Source organism: Cydia splendana, chromosome 4 (assembly GCF_910591565.1).
Source record: "Cydia splendana chromosome 4, ilCydSple1.2, whole genome shotgun sequence".
NCBI lineage: Eukaryota > Metazoa > Arthropoda > Insecta > Lepidoptera > Tortricidae > Cydia > Cydia splendana.
This window is the reverse complement of record NC_085963.1, coordinates 21742516-21762687: the sequence shown is the minus strand read 5'-3', so window position 1 is coordinate 21762687 and position 20172 is coordinate 21742516. Positions and strand designations below refer to the sequence as shown.

The following is a 20172-nucleotide window of genomic DNA, read 5'->3' as shown; positions in this document are numbered from 1 at the left end:
TTGGTTATTGCAACAGATTGAGTAGGTAAGTATAATTAACAAGTACCGAAGAGCTGGCGGCTACCTCGCACAACGTATCAGCATTGCGATACAGCGAGGAAATGCCGCCAGCATCCTTGGTACAATGCCTCAAGGGCCTATTTTTTTAGATTTAAGCTAGTTATTAATTTCGTTTAGTAGTACCACTGTATATATATTGTATGTAAATAAATGATTTAAAAAGTATAATTATACTGTCTGATATTGGATTAGAAAGCTAAACCATTCTATTATCTTCCTACTTCTAAAGAAGTCAGTGTTGCTTATAAAATATTAAATTTACACCATATTTTGTCCATAATCCTTACAAGCTCAATAAGGACAAAAGTATGATAAAATATTCTCCATGTTGAAATCCATAGCACCACTCCTACAGTCAATGACCATTTAGTTTGGCATTTTGTCTCTCCTAGGCAAGTTGTTTTTGGTCCACGTCTTCGAACCAGATTACTAGAAAAGTTTAGTGTAATGTAAGCACATGTAAAGTTTTACAAACTTTATTTCTATTCCAACGTATCTAGGTGTTTTGATTAACCTTTTGAATGCCAGTGCCCCGGAAGCCAAGCGATCGCGATTATTCAAGCGAAATTGAACTTTACGGAATTCCGCGTGTGTCCCTATTGCATTGGCGAAGCTGACGGCTGTAGACGTCGTTGGCGTCCTTGGCAAGACTTTCCGATGACGGCCACAGCCGACTGTGGCTGTCAAAAGGTTAAAATAGACAGTTGCTTTCTCTTTTCGCAGGCATACCTAGTAAGTCAATTTCGCGAGAACATTTCTTTTATAACACTCAACTGGTACTATTAATAGATTATACGGATTTCACAGTTATATTGAAACTAAAGACCTGTGCACACCGGATGCGTGTGCGTAGATGTAATATACAGATACTTATGAGAGACGACACACCGCTTGCGTGACGTGTGGTGCACGGGTCTAAGTCACACGCAGCCGGTGTGCCCTGGCCTTAAAGGGTAGGAACGTAACCTAACCAAGTTACTCCGCCACTATACCATACTCAGATAACTTGAACCTAAGCACGACAGGGGCGCTAGTACAAGGCAGGATGGCTAGCTCCGTGACCACGGCGGTGACTAGGCTGGGTGGTGTGACGTCATACGTGAGGTTTAGCGGCGTCAGGTTCGGGTTGTTGCGCCAGTCCTTCAGGGGCGAGTCGGGGTCGGACTTGTCTATCAGGTCGTCGGGGTCACCTGGGCAAAAATATATTTGTTGGTTAAAAAAAATCGGATTTAAAATGCATCGACAGAGCAGTTTTATTATTTGTGAGTGTGAATTAATTGACATAATTTGGGATAGCTAAAATTTTAAATCATGGTAATTGAGAAAATATTGAGTGAGAGTTATACCCTCCAAAGGCCCAGCCATACTAATGAAAAAAAAAACCGGCCAAGTGCGAGTCGGACTCACAAACGAAGGGTTCCGTACCATTATCTATAAAAACGGTCACCCATACAAGTACTGACCCTGCCCGACGCGACGTTGCTTAACTTCGGTCAAAAATCACGGATGTTGTATGGGAGCCCCACTTAAAAGTTTATTTTATTCTGTTTTTAGTATTTGTTGTTATAGCGGCAACAGAAATACATCATCTGTGAAAATTTCAACTGTCTAGCTATCACGGTTCGTGAGATACAGCCTGGTGACAGACAGACGGACGGACGGACAGCGGAGTCTTAGTAATAGGGTCCCGTTTTACCCTTTGGGTACGGAACCCTAAAAACAGCAACAAAACACTTATAATGCAGGAAATAGAGTTTATTTTGCTTTGTTTCAATACAAAACGAAACGAAACAAATGCAACTCTGTTCCAATAGGCCTGTTGCAAGTAGCAAAGAATCACGGAAATAATGGTTTCAAAGAAACATATATGTTAATATGATTCTAAAAAATGGCCCAATCTCAGTATAAACTGAAGGATTATTAATATATTCAATAAAATAAAACTGCAAAATTCTCCAATCGGCCATTATTACTGAAACGCCAATCAGAAGCGTTCCAAACAGTGACGTCATCAATCTATAACATATTTCTTAGAGCAACATAGACAACCTCATTGACCGAAATCCATACGTTCTCACCAAAGAGTTCGAAGGTGCAAAAAAAATGTTATTTCGCCACTAAACATTTATTACGTCCAAAAAATATTATTACACGATATAAAGGAGATATCTATTTGTTATTATCTAAATAAAATGCTAAATAATACGATATTTCACAAACAAACTTTTTTAATTATTTGGCTGAATGGAACTATCATTGCCATGTTGGCTGTCGTAACTAGAAAAAATGAAAAATTAAAAAGTAAAACCGGCGCTCGGTGATTTTCACTCAAAATTTACTTGTATCTAAATAATTCATCTTAAACTGCAACCGTGTGAGAGTTTTTGTCTAAAATGAGTTATTGTGATAAATTTTTGTAATGTATTTATCATCCCTAATCGTAATATATGGTGCTGAAATAACAATATCATTCGGATTTAAGGGAAATTCGTAACTGTAAGTATGTAAACAATGTCTACCACCCTACCACCAACTAAATAGTGACGTCACAAATGTCGTGCGAGGCGTTTTCGCGCGAGTTTTAAACTAGCTATAATAAAATGCAATTATTTATGTTAAATCTTATGAGTATAGCTGAAATATTGTGTTTTTCGGAACCAATACAAGTGTACCGACAATAATAAAAGGGATTTCAAAATTTGTCATCAGGCCTATTGAATATGATTTAAATTTCATCGAACTGAATAAGTACTATAGGCAGGGCCTTGGGCCTTAGGAGGATACATATAGTTGTTTCTTTTACTCGTAAGTTGCAGTTGTAGTAGTTTACAATCTAGGTTAATGATTAGGTATCTAATTAAACCTAGGGAATTTTAAATGGCTATGTGCACCGCCCGGCTTATCGCTTATAGCGATAATAACAGTGGTCTTAAGTTTAGTTACTTGTACTGTTTTATTTAAATGTGGCAGGGTGAAAATTTTCATGTCCGATCGTTTTCATTTTTTATAGATATTCTATGTATGTATGTTTGCGATAAACTCAAAAACTACTGAAAAGATTTTTATACGGTTTTCACCTATTAATAGAGTGATTGTCGAGGAAGGTTTAGATGTATAATTTGTTAAGGTTTTGTGTAACCCGTGCGAAGCCGGGGCGGGTCGCTAGTATTTTATAGTTACCAAGCTCCCCCAAGATTGTCGAGGAAAACCCCGGACGGGCCTGAAACATATCGCCAATAGCGACTAAAAATACAAGTCAGGGTAACCTTTGTCATCTAAATAGTTACCTAGCTCGTTGTGGTCGGCGGGCGCGGCCTGCACCTGCGCGGACACCTTGTGCGTCTCGGCGGCCACCAGCACCGGCACGTTGCGCGCGCGCGCCAGCAGCGCCAGCGGCGCCGAGCCCAGCGCGCCGCGCACCGCCCCGTCCGCCAGCAGGGCCTGCGCGCCGAGGAGGACCTTACTTATCTGTCAACAAAATAATAGATTCGAACCCGTTTATTATAGCAGAAGGTACCTAGATCATTTTTAGGGTTCCGTACCCAAAGGGACCCTATTACCAAAGACATATGTAACTTCATATAAGACGAATAAAGTCTAAGGAAAAAACGTGCCTCGGAATTCAAGTAAAAGTCATTCTCGAATAGATGCCGCACACACCTTTGGCCTATCCTCGGCTAGACGGCGTGACGACACCATTTCATATTTAACAATTTTAACACATAGATATCAATGAATAAACATGGATCAAAATGATATAAAAATAATATTTATCCATATATATACATTTTTTGATAACTTTATACGTTTTCATTTTGAGTTTTAGTCGTGTGTCCATAGATGGCAGTAAATTTACAGTGACTACAAAATTTACAATGACAGGACCCCTCTATACTATCTATTCTTTTTGCTATTACTAAGGCTCCACTGTCCGTCTGTCTGTCACCAGCCTGTATCTCACGAACCATTATAGTACTGTCTAGACAGTTGAAATTTTCAGATTATGTACACCGTGTTTTTATTGAATTCCGTTAACTTCGGGGTATAGTTAAGTACGTTTATAAGAACTAAATGGCATAGTTAATTTTCAAAATATTTTTTTTTTTGTGTTCTTTTTTGTTTTTTTTTTTTTTGTTTAAAAAGTAATTAATTGTAGCATATAGCGTTGTTGTAACACGGGCATTACATTTAACTCAACCAAACAATTGAAATCTGTGACATATCAATGTCATTTCGTACATCAATCGACCGAGATTGTACTTAAGTTTAGTAGCAAATGTATGAACTCATTCTAAACACTAATCAATATGTAAGCCGGCCCTAAGGCAAGTGTACACGCTTGTAGAGGCCTTATAGGAAAAAAATAAATTATGGATTATCTCCGAAATGGACTTAATTAGAACATCGGTGTCTTTGAGAAAGTTACTTGATTTAAGCTCAGGAATGCACCCTTGAAATTAACGGAAATCAAAAAAACACGGTGTATATCTGTTCCCGCTATAAATACTAAAAAGTACGGAACCCTCGGTGGGCGAGTCCGACTCGCCCTTATCCGGTTTTTTCTTCTTTCCAGTTCCTTCATTGCTAAGGATCGCTATAACCACATTTGATTTGTCTCCATTGTGTGCGATCAGAAGCTATAAATCATGTGAACTGCACAGTGCAGACTGCCGCCGGCCGACCTCATACGTGTAACCGCGAACACGTTTGCCATTCATGCGAACTAAAACCATATTTCTCCAGATTATGCATTGGAGACCGCATAACAAGTCCGAAGAACCTTAGGGCTCGCTCGCTAAAACTAAATGTGAAAAATGGCCGCCATTAGAAACTTTTTATTTTAACTACTCAAACACTAAAACTGGCAAAAATAGACATTTAAATTTTAATATACCTAGTCACCTTCTGCATGATATAGCTGGCAGCAGTGATATCCAGACTATATGTACAAGGCACTCCATACTTGACCAGTCATCGTAACATCTGTTTGCCTTGGGGATGTATGCTCTTGACTACGACCTCAAAATTACCAATCTTAATTAGATTAGAACATTCGAATAACCTTCTACATGATAATAAATAAATATTTTAGGACATTTTTACACAAATTGACTAAGCCCCACGGTAAGCTCAAGAAGGCTTGTGTTGTGGGTACTCAGACAACGATATATATAATATATAAATACTTAAATACATAGAAAACAACCATGACTCAGGAACAAATATCTGTATCATCATACAAATAAATGCCCTTACCAGGATTCGAACCCGGCACCATCGGCTTCATAGGCAGGGTCACTACCCACTAGGCCAGACTGGTCGTCAAAATGATATAGCTGACAGCAGTGATATCCAGATATGTACAAGGCACGCCATATTTGACCAATTGACGCGGCAGCTCTCTGCCTTGGGGGTGTATGTATCCCGTACCTCGAACTTACCATTCTAGGTACTAGAATATTTGACTTACCTTCTGCATAATATAGCTGGCAGCTGTAATTTCCAGATATGTGCAAGGCACTCCATATTTGACCAATTGACGCGGCAGCTCTCTGCCTTGGGGGTGTATGTATCCTGTACCTCGAACTTACCATTCTAGGTACTAGAATATTTGACTTACCTTCTGCATAATATAGCTGGCAGCTGTAATTTCCAGATATGTGCAAGGCACTCCATATTTGACCAATCGACGCAGCATCTCTCTGCCTTGGGGGTGTATTCTATACCACGAACTTAACGTGCTAGTTACTAAACTTACCTTCTGCATGATATAGCTGGCAGCTGTAATGTCCGGATATGTGCAAGGCACTCCATATTTGACCAATCGACGCAGCATCTCTCTGCCTTGGGGGTGTATTCTATACCACGAACTTAACGTGCTAGTTACTAAACTTACCTTCTGCATGATATAACTGGCAGCTGTAATGTCCGGATATGTGCAAGGCACTCCATATTTGACTAATCGACGCAGCATCTCTCTGCCCCCGGGGGGGTGTATTCTATACCACGAACTTAACGTGCTGGTTACTAAACTTACCTTCTGCATGATATAACTGGCAGCTGTAATGTCCAGACATGTGCAAGGCACTCCATATTTGACTAATCGACGCAGCATCTCTCTGCCTTGGGGGTGTATTCTATACCACGAACTTAACGTGCTAGTTACTAAACTTACCTTCTGCATGATATAACTGGCAGCTGTAATGTCCAGATATGTGCAAGGCACTCCATATTTGACCAATCGACGCAGCATCTCTCTGCCTTGGGGGTGTATTCTGTTGCCGACGACTACAACTTCAAACTTGACGCCCGCGGCCCACGCTTCGCGGAAGATGCGCTCTATTAGGGATGAGCTGTGGATGGAAGTTTTTTATGAGAATATCTAAAGCTAAAAAAATATTTCTTTGAGTAATAAAACTACGAAAATGGTAAAGATAAGTAAGTGATCCAAGAAAGACAGCATTAGGAAAATGCAGTCTTTAAACCAACAGTACTTGTGGCTTTCCATCACAGAAAAGTCCTTATGCTTCAAATGCAATAAGGTCCTTTCCATCTGAAATAATGGTCTGTATTGCATATAAGGAAGCATAAGGACCCTTCTGTGATGGAAAGCCACATGTGTGTATAAAATGATAGTTTCAGTTGAGGAATTAATTTTGGATTCGTTAAATTGATTAACATTTCACACAATTTCACAAAGCCAAAATCAGGTTATTCAAAAACAAGCTTACTAAAAAAGATTTAGTGTATGTTAATTAATTAATTGCTGGAATTCCTACATAGTAAAATACTTAGGTACATTTTTTCATAAGATATTTGCTTACTATACAGCCTCCCTCACATGGTGACCCTGCCAATCGCACCATCCGTAGGTAGGTAAGTATATATTTCGCCCCCAATTTTGTTTCGTACAGTGAATACTAAAATCTTCGTCCGCGTAGCGTAGAGTATGATTTAATCGGCGATACGATATTTATAGTCGACTTTCCCTTACATGACGACCCTGCCTATTGCCAGTCTTACCATCCGTAGGTGAGTATCTTGTCCCCGTGCGAGATCTTGTTACATAAATAAAGACCTATATGTAACCTATTATTCCGGGTACCCTTACATGGCGACCCCGCCCTTACCATCCATAAGTGAGTATCTTGTCCCCGTGCGAGATCTTATTGCGTACTGCGATGCTGATGGCTTCGCCCGCCATGTCGATCTGTTCCCGTATGTATCGGTCTATTTCTTCATGCAGTATCTTCTTGGCCTGCCAACAAATAATGTTGATGATGTGACAGGAACAGAATGATAGTATCCATAGTGTTTTATTGTGTTGTCCCTTTCACAAAAATGTGAAACTCACACGTTGGCTGTTATACACCATTAGGATACATTTCTTACTCGTCTTCATCTTAGCGCTTTCTAAGGAGCTTGGGGTTCACATAAGGCTAAGAATTGTCGTACATACCGGTTTTTACGAAAGTAATGTTCCAACCCACAGGAGAACCTAAGCCTTAATGTAATCACTGTTTTCCTTTACAGATAAGTTCATCCCACCAAAAACATTCTGTAAAAAACTAGCCAAGTCTCGATGGAGCTGCTTGTTTATCTCTAAAATGTAATGAAATCTAGACAAAGTCGTGCCAAGTCTAAGGTTCCTTACTGCGATTTCTTTATTATTATAGTTAATGTTGTGTGACTTGGCCGTTGAAGGGTACACAAGGGTACAAAACCAGGTGCTCCATGACACCATTGCACCAATCTGTCGCCAGAACCGCTACCCATTGACGATGGAAAATTGCCACTTGGAAAACGTTGATTCAATAACCAGTCAATTGTAGGCTTGATAAAGCTGCGTATTTCAATAATACTTATGTATAGGCGAGCCTGAAACAAACACTTCTTTTTGAAGCGTCAAATCGACCATCGATCTAACATAAAATAGACGTACAGACGGACTTCTATCAATGATTAGAAGTCCGTCTGTACTGGAAATATTTTTTTATACTGTATGTTTGGTGTCATGGAGCACCTGGTTTTGTACCCTTGTGTACCCTTCAACGGCCAAGTCACACAACATTAACTATAATAATAAAGAAATCGCAGTAAGGAACCTTAGACTTGGCACGACTTTGTCTAGATTTCATTACATTTTAGAGATAAACAAGCAGCTCCATCGAGACTTGGCTAGTTTTTTACAGAATGTTTTTGGTGGGATTTCACTTCTTTTTGTAGAAACGTGGGCATATTGATTTATTTTATTAGATTTTCTTATTTGACACATTTTTTTTCTTTTTAGGAGTAGTTTTTTTATTACCATATCTCTAAAGGATCCGTCACACATGAGCGTTTTCAAAGCGCGGCGTGAGCGGGGCACGATGCGAGCGTGACGCGAGCGGCGCTTGGACGCAGCGGCCCGCCGGCGCGCTGCGCGCGCGACCCGCTTTGATCACGCCCGCGCAGTCACACACAACACAGCGCGTGTTGCGAGCGGTCACTCGATTACTGAACGTTGGACGTTGGAAAGCATGATCATGGACGTTGAATAGTTTCACGAGCGTTTTGTAGCCTGCAGCAGTATATTGCGACAATACTGCCGACTGCATTACTGCAGCAAATGTCAAATACGATGATGCTGACCGAATTTTTGATATTTACCTCAGTAATTCAGTCGGCAGTAGTGCATGCTGCAATCCTGCTGCAGTATAGCTGCCGATTGCATTACTGCCAAAAATGTCAAAGTTGATGTATTTTTAACCGCCTTAAAATAAAGGTTCTCAGTTTGACCCGTATGTATGTTTGTTCGCGATTATCTCGCCTTTGGCTGAACCGATTTTGATGCGGTTTTCAGAAAAGTGTTTGTTACATTTTGGTAAAGGTTTTAGTATACATAGATCTGAGCTGATGCTGAACCCTGGTTGTACCTAGTGGAACTCAGGTTTGGTGCAACATAAGCCCACGCTATTTTGGTCATCCGTCACATCTTGATGAACACTTGGGAGAGCAGTACCTTAGACAGAGCTGATGCTGAACCCTGGCTGTACCTAGTGGAACTCAGGTTTGGTACAACATAAGCCCACGCTATTTTGGTCATCCGTCACATGTTGATGAGCACTTGGGAGAGCAGTACCCAAGATAGAGCTGATGCTGAACCCTGGCTGTACCTAGTGGAACTCAGGTTTGGTGCAACATAGGCACACTTTGTTTTGGTTAACCGACTTGTCGTCGTGTGCCTGTTGCAGAGTTCCACTAGGCGGTCATCAAGATGTAACGGATGACCAAAATAGCGTGGGGCTATGTTGCACCAAACCTAAGTTCCACTAGGTACAGCCAGGGTTCAGCATCAGCTCTATTTCAGGTACTGCTCTCCCAAGTGCTCATCAAGATGTGATGGATGACCAAACTAGCGTTGGCCTATGTTACACCAAACCTAAGTTCCAGTAGGTACAGCCAGGGTTCAGCATTAGCTCTATCTTGGGTACTGCTCTCCCAAGTGCTCATCAAGATGTGACGGATGACCAAAATAGCGTTGGCCTATGTTGCACCAAACCTGAGTTCCACTAGGTACAGCTAGCGTTCAGCATCAGCTCTATTTCAGGTACTGCTCTCCCAAGTGCTCATCAAGATGTGACGGATGACCAAAATAGCGTGGGCCTATGTTGCACCAAACCTGAGTTCCAGTAGGTACAGCCAGGGTTCAGCATCAGCTCTATCTTGGGTACTGCGTTCCCAAGTGCTCATCAAGATGTAACGGATGACCAAAATAGCGTGGGCCTATGTTGCACCAAACCTGAGTTCCACTAGGTACAGCCAGGGTTCAGCATCAGCTCTATCTTGGGTACTGCGTTCCCAAGTGCTCATCAAGATGTAACGGATGACCAAAATAGCGTGGGCCTATGTTGCACCAAACCTGAGTTCCACTAGGTACAGCCAGGGTTCAGCATCAGCTCCATCTTGGGTACTACTCTCCCAAAGGCTCATCAAGGCGTGTCGGATGACCAAAACAGTGTGTGCATATGTTGCACCAAGCCTGAGTTCCACTAGGTACAGCCAGGGTTTAATACTGAGACCAGCTGAGGGTTCTTCATCAGATACTTCAGACCTTCGATTGTTGACATCAAATGAAGCGGCCCACCAATTTGATTATTTTTTGTAAAGGCGGTATGTCGATCTCCAATAGTTTGGTTGGGCTCTTGTGTTTTCTAATCAGGGTCACCAGGTACTCCACATCTTCGATTATCCTAGTTTTTATAGTTTTCCCTTTATGTGGCCATTAAACCCTAACTCTGTACCAAATTTCAGCTCTCTGAGTTTATGGGAAGTACTAGTTCTATTCTGATGATCATAAGTGAGTGAGTGTGTGTCATAAATGCGAAACTTTGCTTTCGCTTAACTTCGGAACTAAATGACCTACAGACTTGAAATTTTGGATTTTAAGTATGTGATTATAGCTTACTGGATGACGAAAATTTCTGCGTTCTGGTCTTATCCAGAGATTCTCAAATAGGGACCTGAAAATGCGGCGAAATGGTTCCAGTAAAGGATGGTACGGCAGTGTTTGCTTCGCGCTCGACTTGGCGGGGGCACTGCCGTGCCTCCCAATATAAAAATAGATGGCAATTTTTTTTTGAGCTATGTATATTTAGTGGTGTACTAGATGTAACTTACGTCAAACTCGTCCACATTATGCGGCAGCTGCGTCAGATGGTGCCTGAAGAACTTGACGGCATTGACTTGCGAGGCTGTGGGTTGTCGCATGCCCCACAAATACGTTAGACTCTCCTTTAGGTGCGTTTCGAGGCCGCGAGCGTATTCCGTTCGCGCTGGGAGGGTGTAGTCTGATACCATCTGAAAGAAAACCAATCTTTATATAATTCTTAACGGTGTTTCATCATCATCTTCCTCGCGTTGTCCCGGCATTTTGCCACGGCTCTTGGGAGCCTGGGGTCCGCTTGGCAACTAATCCCAAGAATTGGCGTAGGCACTAGTTTTTACGAAAGCGAGTACCATCTGACCATCCAACCAAGAGGGTAAACTAGGCTTTATTGGGATTAGTCCGGTTTCCTCACGATGTTTTCCTTCACCGAAAAGAAATTCGATAATTCTTATCGGTATTTATTGCAAATAGTATAAAAGTCCATTGATACTCAACTCAAACATTAAAATTGTTAGCAAGGTAGTTTTAGTTGATAACCCATCGACCAATCGAATTATTGTATTCTTTAAGAATAAAATAAATTAAATGATAGAATGAAATGACATATTGAGTATTAATCAACTAAAATTACGATACGAGAGCAACAGGTTTAAATATGTTGTTCATTATGAGGTATGATTGTATTCACTGTGTTCTTATCGTCCTGTCTTAATTGTCTTATCTAATTACTATAAGTTTAAGAAGTTATCGAAGAGTTCACGAATTCCTTTAATCCTTTGACCGTCAAAGATGTCAACTGACGCGCGTTGCTACAGTCCAATGAGCGTTTCTTTTATTTTTTGCCATTTTATATATTGTGACCTTTTTTGCCTCTTTTGTGTTATTTCTAGTCAGGATCGCGAGCCCTTTTCATCCTTATAGGAGAAAAAAAGTGTCCTAAAATTTCCATACATTTTTCAAACTTTCCTTTTTGTTACCGCCATATACAAAGTGTATGGGGAAATGGTAACACAATAGGAAAAACATTTTTTTATCCCATTAGGATCGAAAGAACTCGTGATTCTGAGTAGAAATAACACAAAAGTGGGAAAAAAGGTGCCAATAAATAAAAATGGCAAAAAATAAAAGAAACGCTCCAATATCAACCTTCGAGCATTCCGAGAAAGTTCACGATGACGCGCAGCGCGCGATAAGCGTAGCGTTCAAAGGGTTAAGAAATAAACATTTAATAAAAAACCGGCCAAGTGCGAGTCGGACTCGCGCACGAAGGGTTCCGTGCCATTACGCAAAAAATGGCAAAAAAAATCTCGTTTGTTGTATGGGAGACCCACTTAAATATTTTTTTTTATTCTGTTTTTACTATTTGTTGTTATAGCGGCCACAGAAATACATCATCTATGAAAATTTCAACTGTCTATAGTTCGTTTTTTTTAGCATTAGAAAAAAGGTACACAATCTTGATGTGTCTTTTAATTGAAAAACACGTTTTAAAAATAAGTCACGGCAAATATGTAAAAATTATGAATCTAATACGATCATTTACATTCTTCTGCTTTCATAAGTAATTATTTATTATTATTATTAAAGCCTTTATTATACGAACTGTTAACATTTCATTTAACAATTTTATGTGTATGTATAAATCTATATGCATGTTCGTAAGGTCTTTTTGACATAGGCCTCTTCCGAATCGCTTTTTCTAATATATTTAAGTATTTGTCCAACATTTTTTTCCATTTTCATAAGTAATAGTTACTGATTTTTAAAAAGCGTTTTTCAATTAAAAGACATGTGAAGATCGCTTACCTTCTTTCAAGTTCTTTCTAATGCTAAAAAAACGAACTATAGAAATCACGGTTCATGAGATACAGCCTGGTGACAGACAGACAGACGGACAGAGGAGTCTTACCGGTCCCATTTTTACCCTTCAGGTACGGAACCCTAGAAACGTTACCTTCTTCAAAGCGTCCAGTAACGCTATGCACCTGGCGTTCGATCCGGACACCACTCGCGAAGACAACTGCACGCCCAACTTGATGATGGCGGGGTGCAAACTGCAACAAAATAAATCGAGGGAACTATAAGGGAGGGACGGTAAAATAATAATATTAAGTGTTTTTAATAATTTTATAAGAGCGCTGGTGGCCTTGGCCTAGCGGTAAGAGGGTACGGCTTTCAATTCGGAGGTCGCGGGTTCAAACCCTGGCTTGTACCAATGACTTTTTCGGAACTTATGTACGAAATATCATTTGATATTCACCAGTCGCTTTTCGGTGAAGGAAAACATCGTGAGGAAACCGGACTAATCCTAATAAGGCCTAGTTCCCCTCTGGGTTGGAAGGTCAGATGGCAGTCGCTTTCGTAAAAACTAGTGCCTACGCCAATTCTTAGGATTAGTTGCCAAGCGGACAACAGGCTCCCACGAGCCGTGGCAAAATGCCGGGATAACGCGAGGACGATGAAGATGATGAATAATTTTTTAATAAAAAAATTTTTTATTGTATTTTTCGACATAAACTGAGCTTACTTGGAGTTGATGGCGATTTTCTGCTGCTTGTCCGAGTCCACGCTGAGGTGCTGGAACCAGCTTACTCGCTGCGCCACCTGCGTCTTCGGCTTAGATTTCTCTGATGTTTTCGGTTTGGGGGATTTCTCCTGAAACAGAGGTTATTTTTATTGTTGTTCAATAATGGTAGAATTGTAATAAATAACCTTATTGTATAATACGTAATGTCAGTCAGGAGCGGCATAACTTTCTTCTCTGCTTATGGTTCGGTCTCCTGCCGGAGGTTGGCTATCATTGGGGCTATTTTTACTTTTGACGCTGCAGCTCGAAACAGCGATCTGGTGCTCATCTTGAACCAGCACCTGAGGTATTTGAGCCACAAGGTAGGTACATCTTATTCCACGTTTTCATTGGCCTTAGATTTTCGCCTGTATATCAGCTGGAGGAGGTGGTATTTGTGGTATTTGACATAACTTTAGATCCCCTTTTTGCATTATTTCCTAACCAGAATCATAAGCACAATTTTATTGAGCATCAATAAGGATTGCACTCACAACTCTGGCAACATTTCGTTCGTTTTAACCCTCTGAACTCCACGTCTAGTATTATACAACGCACCATCGTTAACCTTATCGGAATATAATTCGCCGCTATACTTACTCAACCTCGTATCTGCAACACAGTATAGCGACGAATGAAAGTTGATAAAACCGTGCGCGTGTGTTGACGACTTAGGCGGTCAAAAAGTTAAAAGGTTAAGATTCGGCTTTTAACAGAACGGGTAGGGCATGGAAGCATGCAAGCATGGAACATGTCTCAAACCTTGTCCATAGTTGTCTGGGCTGGTGCAGTCGTATCTTTAGGCTTGTCAGCGGGCTTGGCCACAGGCTTGGCAGCAGTGGCATCCTGCTTTGCTGCTCGTTGAGCCTCTTGCTTGGCTCGCCGTTCGGCCTTCAGCTCCGCTTTACTCTTGCCTGATTCTTCTGACTGCAAAGTTAAGAGTTTATGAGTGATTTTTTTTCAGTATTTAAACTTTCACTTTTATTATTTTAATAAAGAGATGGTTATCATTCTGAGAAAGAAATATCAAAGTAGGATCTGGAACAGAAAAGTTTGTACATAAACTTGTTTATGATAATCACTTGAACCAAATCAGTGTAAAAAAAAATCTTGTGTGTGATATTAATTAATAATAAGTAAAACTAAAATATTTTATGCTTCTTTCTCATAAACTTTAGAAACAACTAATTTAAAACAAACTGAATACCTACATACTAGCAAAAAGAATGGATAGTATAGAGGGGTCCTGTGATTGTAAATTTTGTAGTCACTGTAAATTTACTGCCATCTATGGACACACGACTAAAACTCAAAATGAAAACGTATAAAGTTATCAAAAAATGTATATATATGGATAAATATTATTTTTATATCATTTTGATCCATGTTTATTCATTGATATCTATGTGTTAAAATTGTTGAATATGAAACGGTGTCGTCACGCCATCTAGCCGAGGATAGGCTAAAGGTGTGTGCGGCATCTATTCGAGAATGACTTTTACTTGAATTCCGAGGCACGTTTTTTCCTTAGACTTTATTCGTCTTATACGAAGTTACATATGTCTTTGATACTAGTAATACTTCAAAATAATTGAATTTAAGTAATAGTATACCTTTTTCCCATCCAAGTGAATTGCCTGCACCTTAGCAGTTACATCCTGTACTTCTTTAGCAACAATGGCGATATCCTTCAATGTATTTACAACATCTTTAACAGTCATCTCTCCATCTCCTGTAGGAGCATCTCCTTCTGACCCCTTCTTCTTAGCTTGCTTGGCTGCTTTCTTAGCTGCTCTTTCTGCTTTGATTTGATCTTTAGCCTTATCATCTGCGGATGTGGCAGTACTTTCTGATTTCTCCGTTGTTCCAGCAGGTTTAGTAACTGTATTTACTTTAGCCTTAATTTCTTCTTTCACTGCTACATTTCTTTCTTTAACTATAGTTTTCTCTGCGTGAATGACAGCCTTGTCAACCTCATCTTTGCCTTTGACAGGACTTACTTTAACATTTTTTTCTGTGACTGCTAGATCTTTAGCACCCCTTCCTTCTTGTCCCTTCTGTTCTGGTTCTTTCTTCTTCTGTTTTGCTAGTTTCTTAGCTTCTCTGGCAGCTTTAACTTCCTCTCTAGATTTCTCTGTTGAAGACATTTTTGATTCTTGAACTTCTTTAGGCTTTATAAGTTTTTCTATATCGTAACTTTTGCATTTAGACTTGATTGGTAATGGGTCTATTTCTAGTACAAGGGAGCTGTTTGTGGCTTGTAAGAATGAAATATCTCTTCGGATGCTGTCAATAATATTGATGGTTTGATGGGTGGTAATAGGATTGGTGGTGCGGGCTGCTTGGAGCCTTTTGCGCCTGATTCTCCTCTTTTGTGCTGTGCTTAAGTCTTGTGAAGACTCCTCTGGACAGTTTCCAGAGTGTTCCTATAATAATACAAAATATTAAAATTGTATTATCATGTTTTTTTTTTTATTCATCTAACATGCAATCTATGGAACAAGTCCAGATATTGTAATGTAGAAACAGAAAATAAAACAAGATATGCAAGACAAAAGTACATGAATTGGATAAAATTTGTTTGTGTGATGTAACAATATTGCAATATCAAAATGTAACTTCTTTGTTCCAATATGCAATATTCAATGCAGAATGTGCAATGGTTGGAATAGATAATGTAATTTATACAATATGTACAAATTTTGAGTTAAGAAAAATGTAAATTTTGGGGTACACAGGGAAATACCTTTATTAAACTTTAAATAAAAAGTAAGAGATAGGATCAATAGGAATAAACATTTATTGTTAGGGTTCCATAGTTTTCTATTTAAAAGGTTCACAAACATGAGGTATTCATAAAACTTAGCAGGGGAAGTAAAAGTAAATATTTATATGTAGCCAAAACTACTAACCCTAAAGGTGTAAGAAAAACTTGACTTTTTAAATATGACTGGCACTGAGAGGGTTCGTTTACAGACATTTCAGGGATATAAAACACTCAATACGAAATAAATATAACAATTATTCAGGCACAAATACAAAGCTTGCATTCTATAACCTCAAATACAGTGACACATCAATAGAAAAATTATAGTATACCTTAGTCAAGAACATTGCTGAATTCCTTAGTAAGCTATGAAACAAATTAACGTGAGAAAAATATACTCATAAGAGTAATAAGCAAGTCATAAGCCTTCAATTTAGTTGTAGAAAATAGAAAATATTGCATTTACTAACCTCTTTTTATGGGAACTAAGCTGCAACCACTAACTGCACAAATAGCTATGAATTACAAAAACAACAATTTTCAGTGAGCAGTAAAGAACATATATTACCACACATTAATTTGAAAATTGAAAATAAATTATGAAATTTTCATTATACGAATTACAATATGTACCAGCTGAAATGTCAACGTCAAAATTAAAACGTCAAGCCATTCTAAGCAGTAGTTTGACGTGCGGCGTACCACCTGCGTTAAAAATTTTTAAACTACACAAAAGAACTCGTTATACAGCGTGTTGTTATTTTCTTTTAATTTTAAAATTTTGTTCAATTTTATTTAGACACGCTCTCTTGTGATAAATTAAGTTGAACTTTTCTAACTAAATGCTGCTGAAGGGTTACGTAGATAGAGTATACTAAAACCTCATTATTTTAGTGGAAAACAGACACTAAACAACGTTAGAGTACTCGGTACCTACTTAAATAGGTCAACTGCTTTCGGTGTTAAATCTGATTATGTAACAAAAACAAATAAAACAATCAAATCACCAATCATGGGTGATATATAATTTATTACCAAGTATAAATACCTAGCAAATAATTTATATTTATAATTAAAGGTGGAAGTTCGTGCCGCGACAGAGACAAGACCTCTCGCGTCTCTGTCGCCTGTCTCTGTCTCGTCGCGAACTGTCGCTTATATGTTGCCTATGGTCAAGTGATGGTCGCGGTCTCCGGTCGCGGTCTCCTGTCTCGGTCGCTTGTCTCTGTCGCGGCGCGAACTTCCACCTTAATACTTTAATGAATCTAGTTATTTTCGAATAAGTTATTTACCTATCTATACAAGAAAACTTATAAAACTACATGGCTCTTATATTGCAGCGCTTCACGCAAACTTAATAGACTTAATTACATTGCAAAGAAGAAAGTTATGCAAACTAAAATGAATGATCTAATATATATTCTTACTTGTACTTACACTAAATTGAACTAACTGATAAAAAAAAACGAAAGGAATATCTCAACATAAATTTACGACTTAATAAACAATAATTGGCACCATAAATGCATTCGATGGTAAGTTTGATATACTTACTACTAGATTTAAAACTATTTATCCATATACTACATTACATTAAATTAAAAGATTAATCGTTACGTTATTAATTTTTATAAATTATAGCACCATGGTTAGGGGTGGTAGCGAAAACATATAAATGCGCATCACACTTATCTATATTGCAATGTTTATCATAAAATTCCTCTTTTAATATGTCAATATAATTTTCTAATAGATTCTTTGGACAAAGAGCTACAACGCAACCACCCCAGCCTGCACCAGTTAATCGTGAATGTACTCCCAATTTTTGGGATATTTCTACAATACGGTCCAAGTTTGTATGAGAACATTCGTACAAGTTTTTTAGGCTTTCGTGGCTCTTTAACATCAGTTTCCCCAGAATAGCCAAAGTTTCATTCTTAGACACCACACCGTTAGTGGTGTGACCATTAGTACCATTGACTTTGCCATTGCCAGAAGACTGGTTGCAGATATTCCGAAATTCATCTACTCTCAACGCTTCCTCGTAAACATGCAGAGCTCTCTGCTTTAATTTAAATTCGTTTATATCCTTTGTATTTGCAGTAAGATACAGATTTTCCAATTCCTTTTCGCCAATCTTCAAAATGGTGCAAACTTCGTCCTTTGTATAAATATCTTTTGGTAAATACGTATGCACCAACTGTATCATTTCTTCTAAGCTTTTCCCTATTTTGTTATGAGCTTCGCTAAGAGTTATAATCTTTTTATCGGTTGGTATTCCATGTAGAGTAAGCAATATTTGTGCTGCCAGTCTACATTCAATAACTCGTCGGTTAAAATCATTTGTCGCTGCTTTGTTGGCTTCAGCTAAACTGTGGGCTACAACGAAAACAGCATCTTCTGGAAGGCTCACTGATGTTGCTTGGAGAGGCTGAAACGTAATGTACTGTGCACAGTATTTTTCTGCTAGAAAAGCAATAGCTTGATCCATTCCGCCTCCTTGAGTACCGATATATCTTTCGCTTTTAGCGCACAACGACGCTATTTCGGTTTTGCTCATAGATACGTTTTGTGCGTACAAAAATGATAAGCAAGCAGCGCTTACAAGTGCCGACGAACTAGAAAGACCAGAAGCTGGAGGAATATTTCCATCAATATAAAGTTGTAATCCATTTTCCGTATTATTTTCTAAATGTTCTAAAGCCCCTTTTATACCGCATAGTACGTAATTATACCAAAATGGTTTTCCATCACCATCCGGTGTTATCTTAATATCTTCGTAAGTTGTAATTTTCGTATTAAAACTTTTGTATTTACTGTTGGCATTTCGAAGATAAATTGCCGGTTCTTGTATCAAACTTGCCGCAACTAAAATATCCTGCTCCAATGCCATGGGCAACACTGGGTAGCCACAATAATCGATATGTTCACCAATAATATTTACACGTCCCGGAACTCTCACGTAAAATGACGGATTGTGTCCAAATTCATCTTCAAATAAACGAGATAGACGACTTATTCTTTCATCACTAGGTGTGATAACGATTGGTACTTTATCACTCTTGAGTTCACATTCCATTTCCGTTGGCATTAATTAGCACTTGTTATCTGCAAAGCGACCGTACTGCGGCAGCGCAATAATATAACTGAAAATTACGTTTATCAGCAATGGGATTTTATGCCACTGAACTACACACTTCACTTTGTTACACGCACACAATCATAACATAACAAAGCGATGTCGCGCTCGTTATTCACTGCAAGATTGTCTCGTATGAAATAATATTAATTTTGGTTCTTCTCCACCGACATCTATAATTTCTCTATTCTTGGTGTTTCATGAGTTGTAAACGACCATACACAGTTAGTTGAATTTTGTTAAATTAATCTTTTTATATCAAATTCAAGAGAGCGGAGAATAAGTAAACAATAATTACAGAAACATAACCTAAAATAAAACTATGCTATACTGTAGGAGGGTGACGTCTTCGTTTACGCTTCTTCCTCGGCCGATGATGCGAGTCAAAGTTACAGTTAGGAAAGTAAACTGTTATCAAAACTAGTATTGCTCGAAGACATATGTGTACATTATTTACCTACATAAATTAATAAATACAGTCTTATGAAATTACAATTTGTTATTCTTGATAAAATTTGTCTTAATTTTTGCTTGATATTATGCTGAAGAGGAAAGTGGATGAACATTTGTGCATACAAACGTAGTCCCAAATTTCCATTATAAATTATAACCTTCTCATATACCCATTCGGTTGACTTTTTATAATTAAAAAATCAAAAAAGTAGGTGGCAAGTCAATCATAGGCCGAACCGGAATAACTGAATAATTAAGTTGCATAGGTAAGATTCTAAATTACTTGTGCTTAATTTCTAATAATATTGAACTACCTAACACCAATTATTTAAACTTGTTGCTACAAAAAAAATTTAAGTAATTAATTTAATAGGTACAAAGTATAGGTTGGTACTTTGTAACTATTAAATTAATCACTTAGTAATTAAGAAATACTTCTCACTCTCCATAGCTTAATCAATTTGTTTATAGCATCCATTGCGTATCTAGTACATTAAAGTACATCATTATCATAAGTACCTTGATTAACAGGATTAAAA

At 38.6% G+C, this 20172-nt stretch overlaps 2 protein-coding genes across 2 annotated transcripts; both read right to left on the bottom strand.

Annotated features, from left to right (window-relative positions):
• Positions 1–201: 201 nt before the first annotated feature.
• On the bottom strand, positions 202–16691 carry LOC134790166 (translation initiation factor eIF2B subunit delta). The gene is made up of 11 exons (XM_063760978.1): positions 16512–16691; positions 16374–16407; positions 14888–15700; positions 14037–14201; positions 13236–13363; positions 12663–12762; positions 10720–10899; positions 7191–7318; positions 6236–6413; positions 3348–3528; positions 202–1250 (listed from the first exon to the last, which is right to left on the bottom strand). The coding sequence occupies exons 2-11, from the start codon at positions 16386–16388 to the stop codon at positions 1036–1038; spliced, it is 2103 nt and encodes a 700-aa protein (XP_063617048.1). The 5' UTR covers positions 16389–16407; positions 16512–16691; the 3' UTR covers positions 202–1035.
• A 914-nt stretch (positions 16692–17605) lies between these two features.
• On the bottom strand, positions 17606–19628 carry LOC134790105 (N-acetylgalactosamine kinase). Its single transcript, XM_063760886.1, has one exon. The coding sequence runs from the start codon at positions 19130–19132 to the stop codon at positions 17663–17665; it is 1470 nt and encodes a 489-aa protein (XP_063616956.1). The 5' UTR covers positions 19133–19628; the 3' UTR covers positions 17606–17662.
• Positions 19629–20172: the final 544 nt, after the last annotated feature.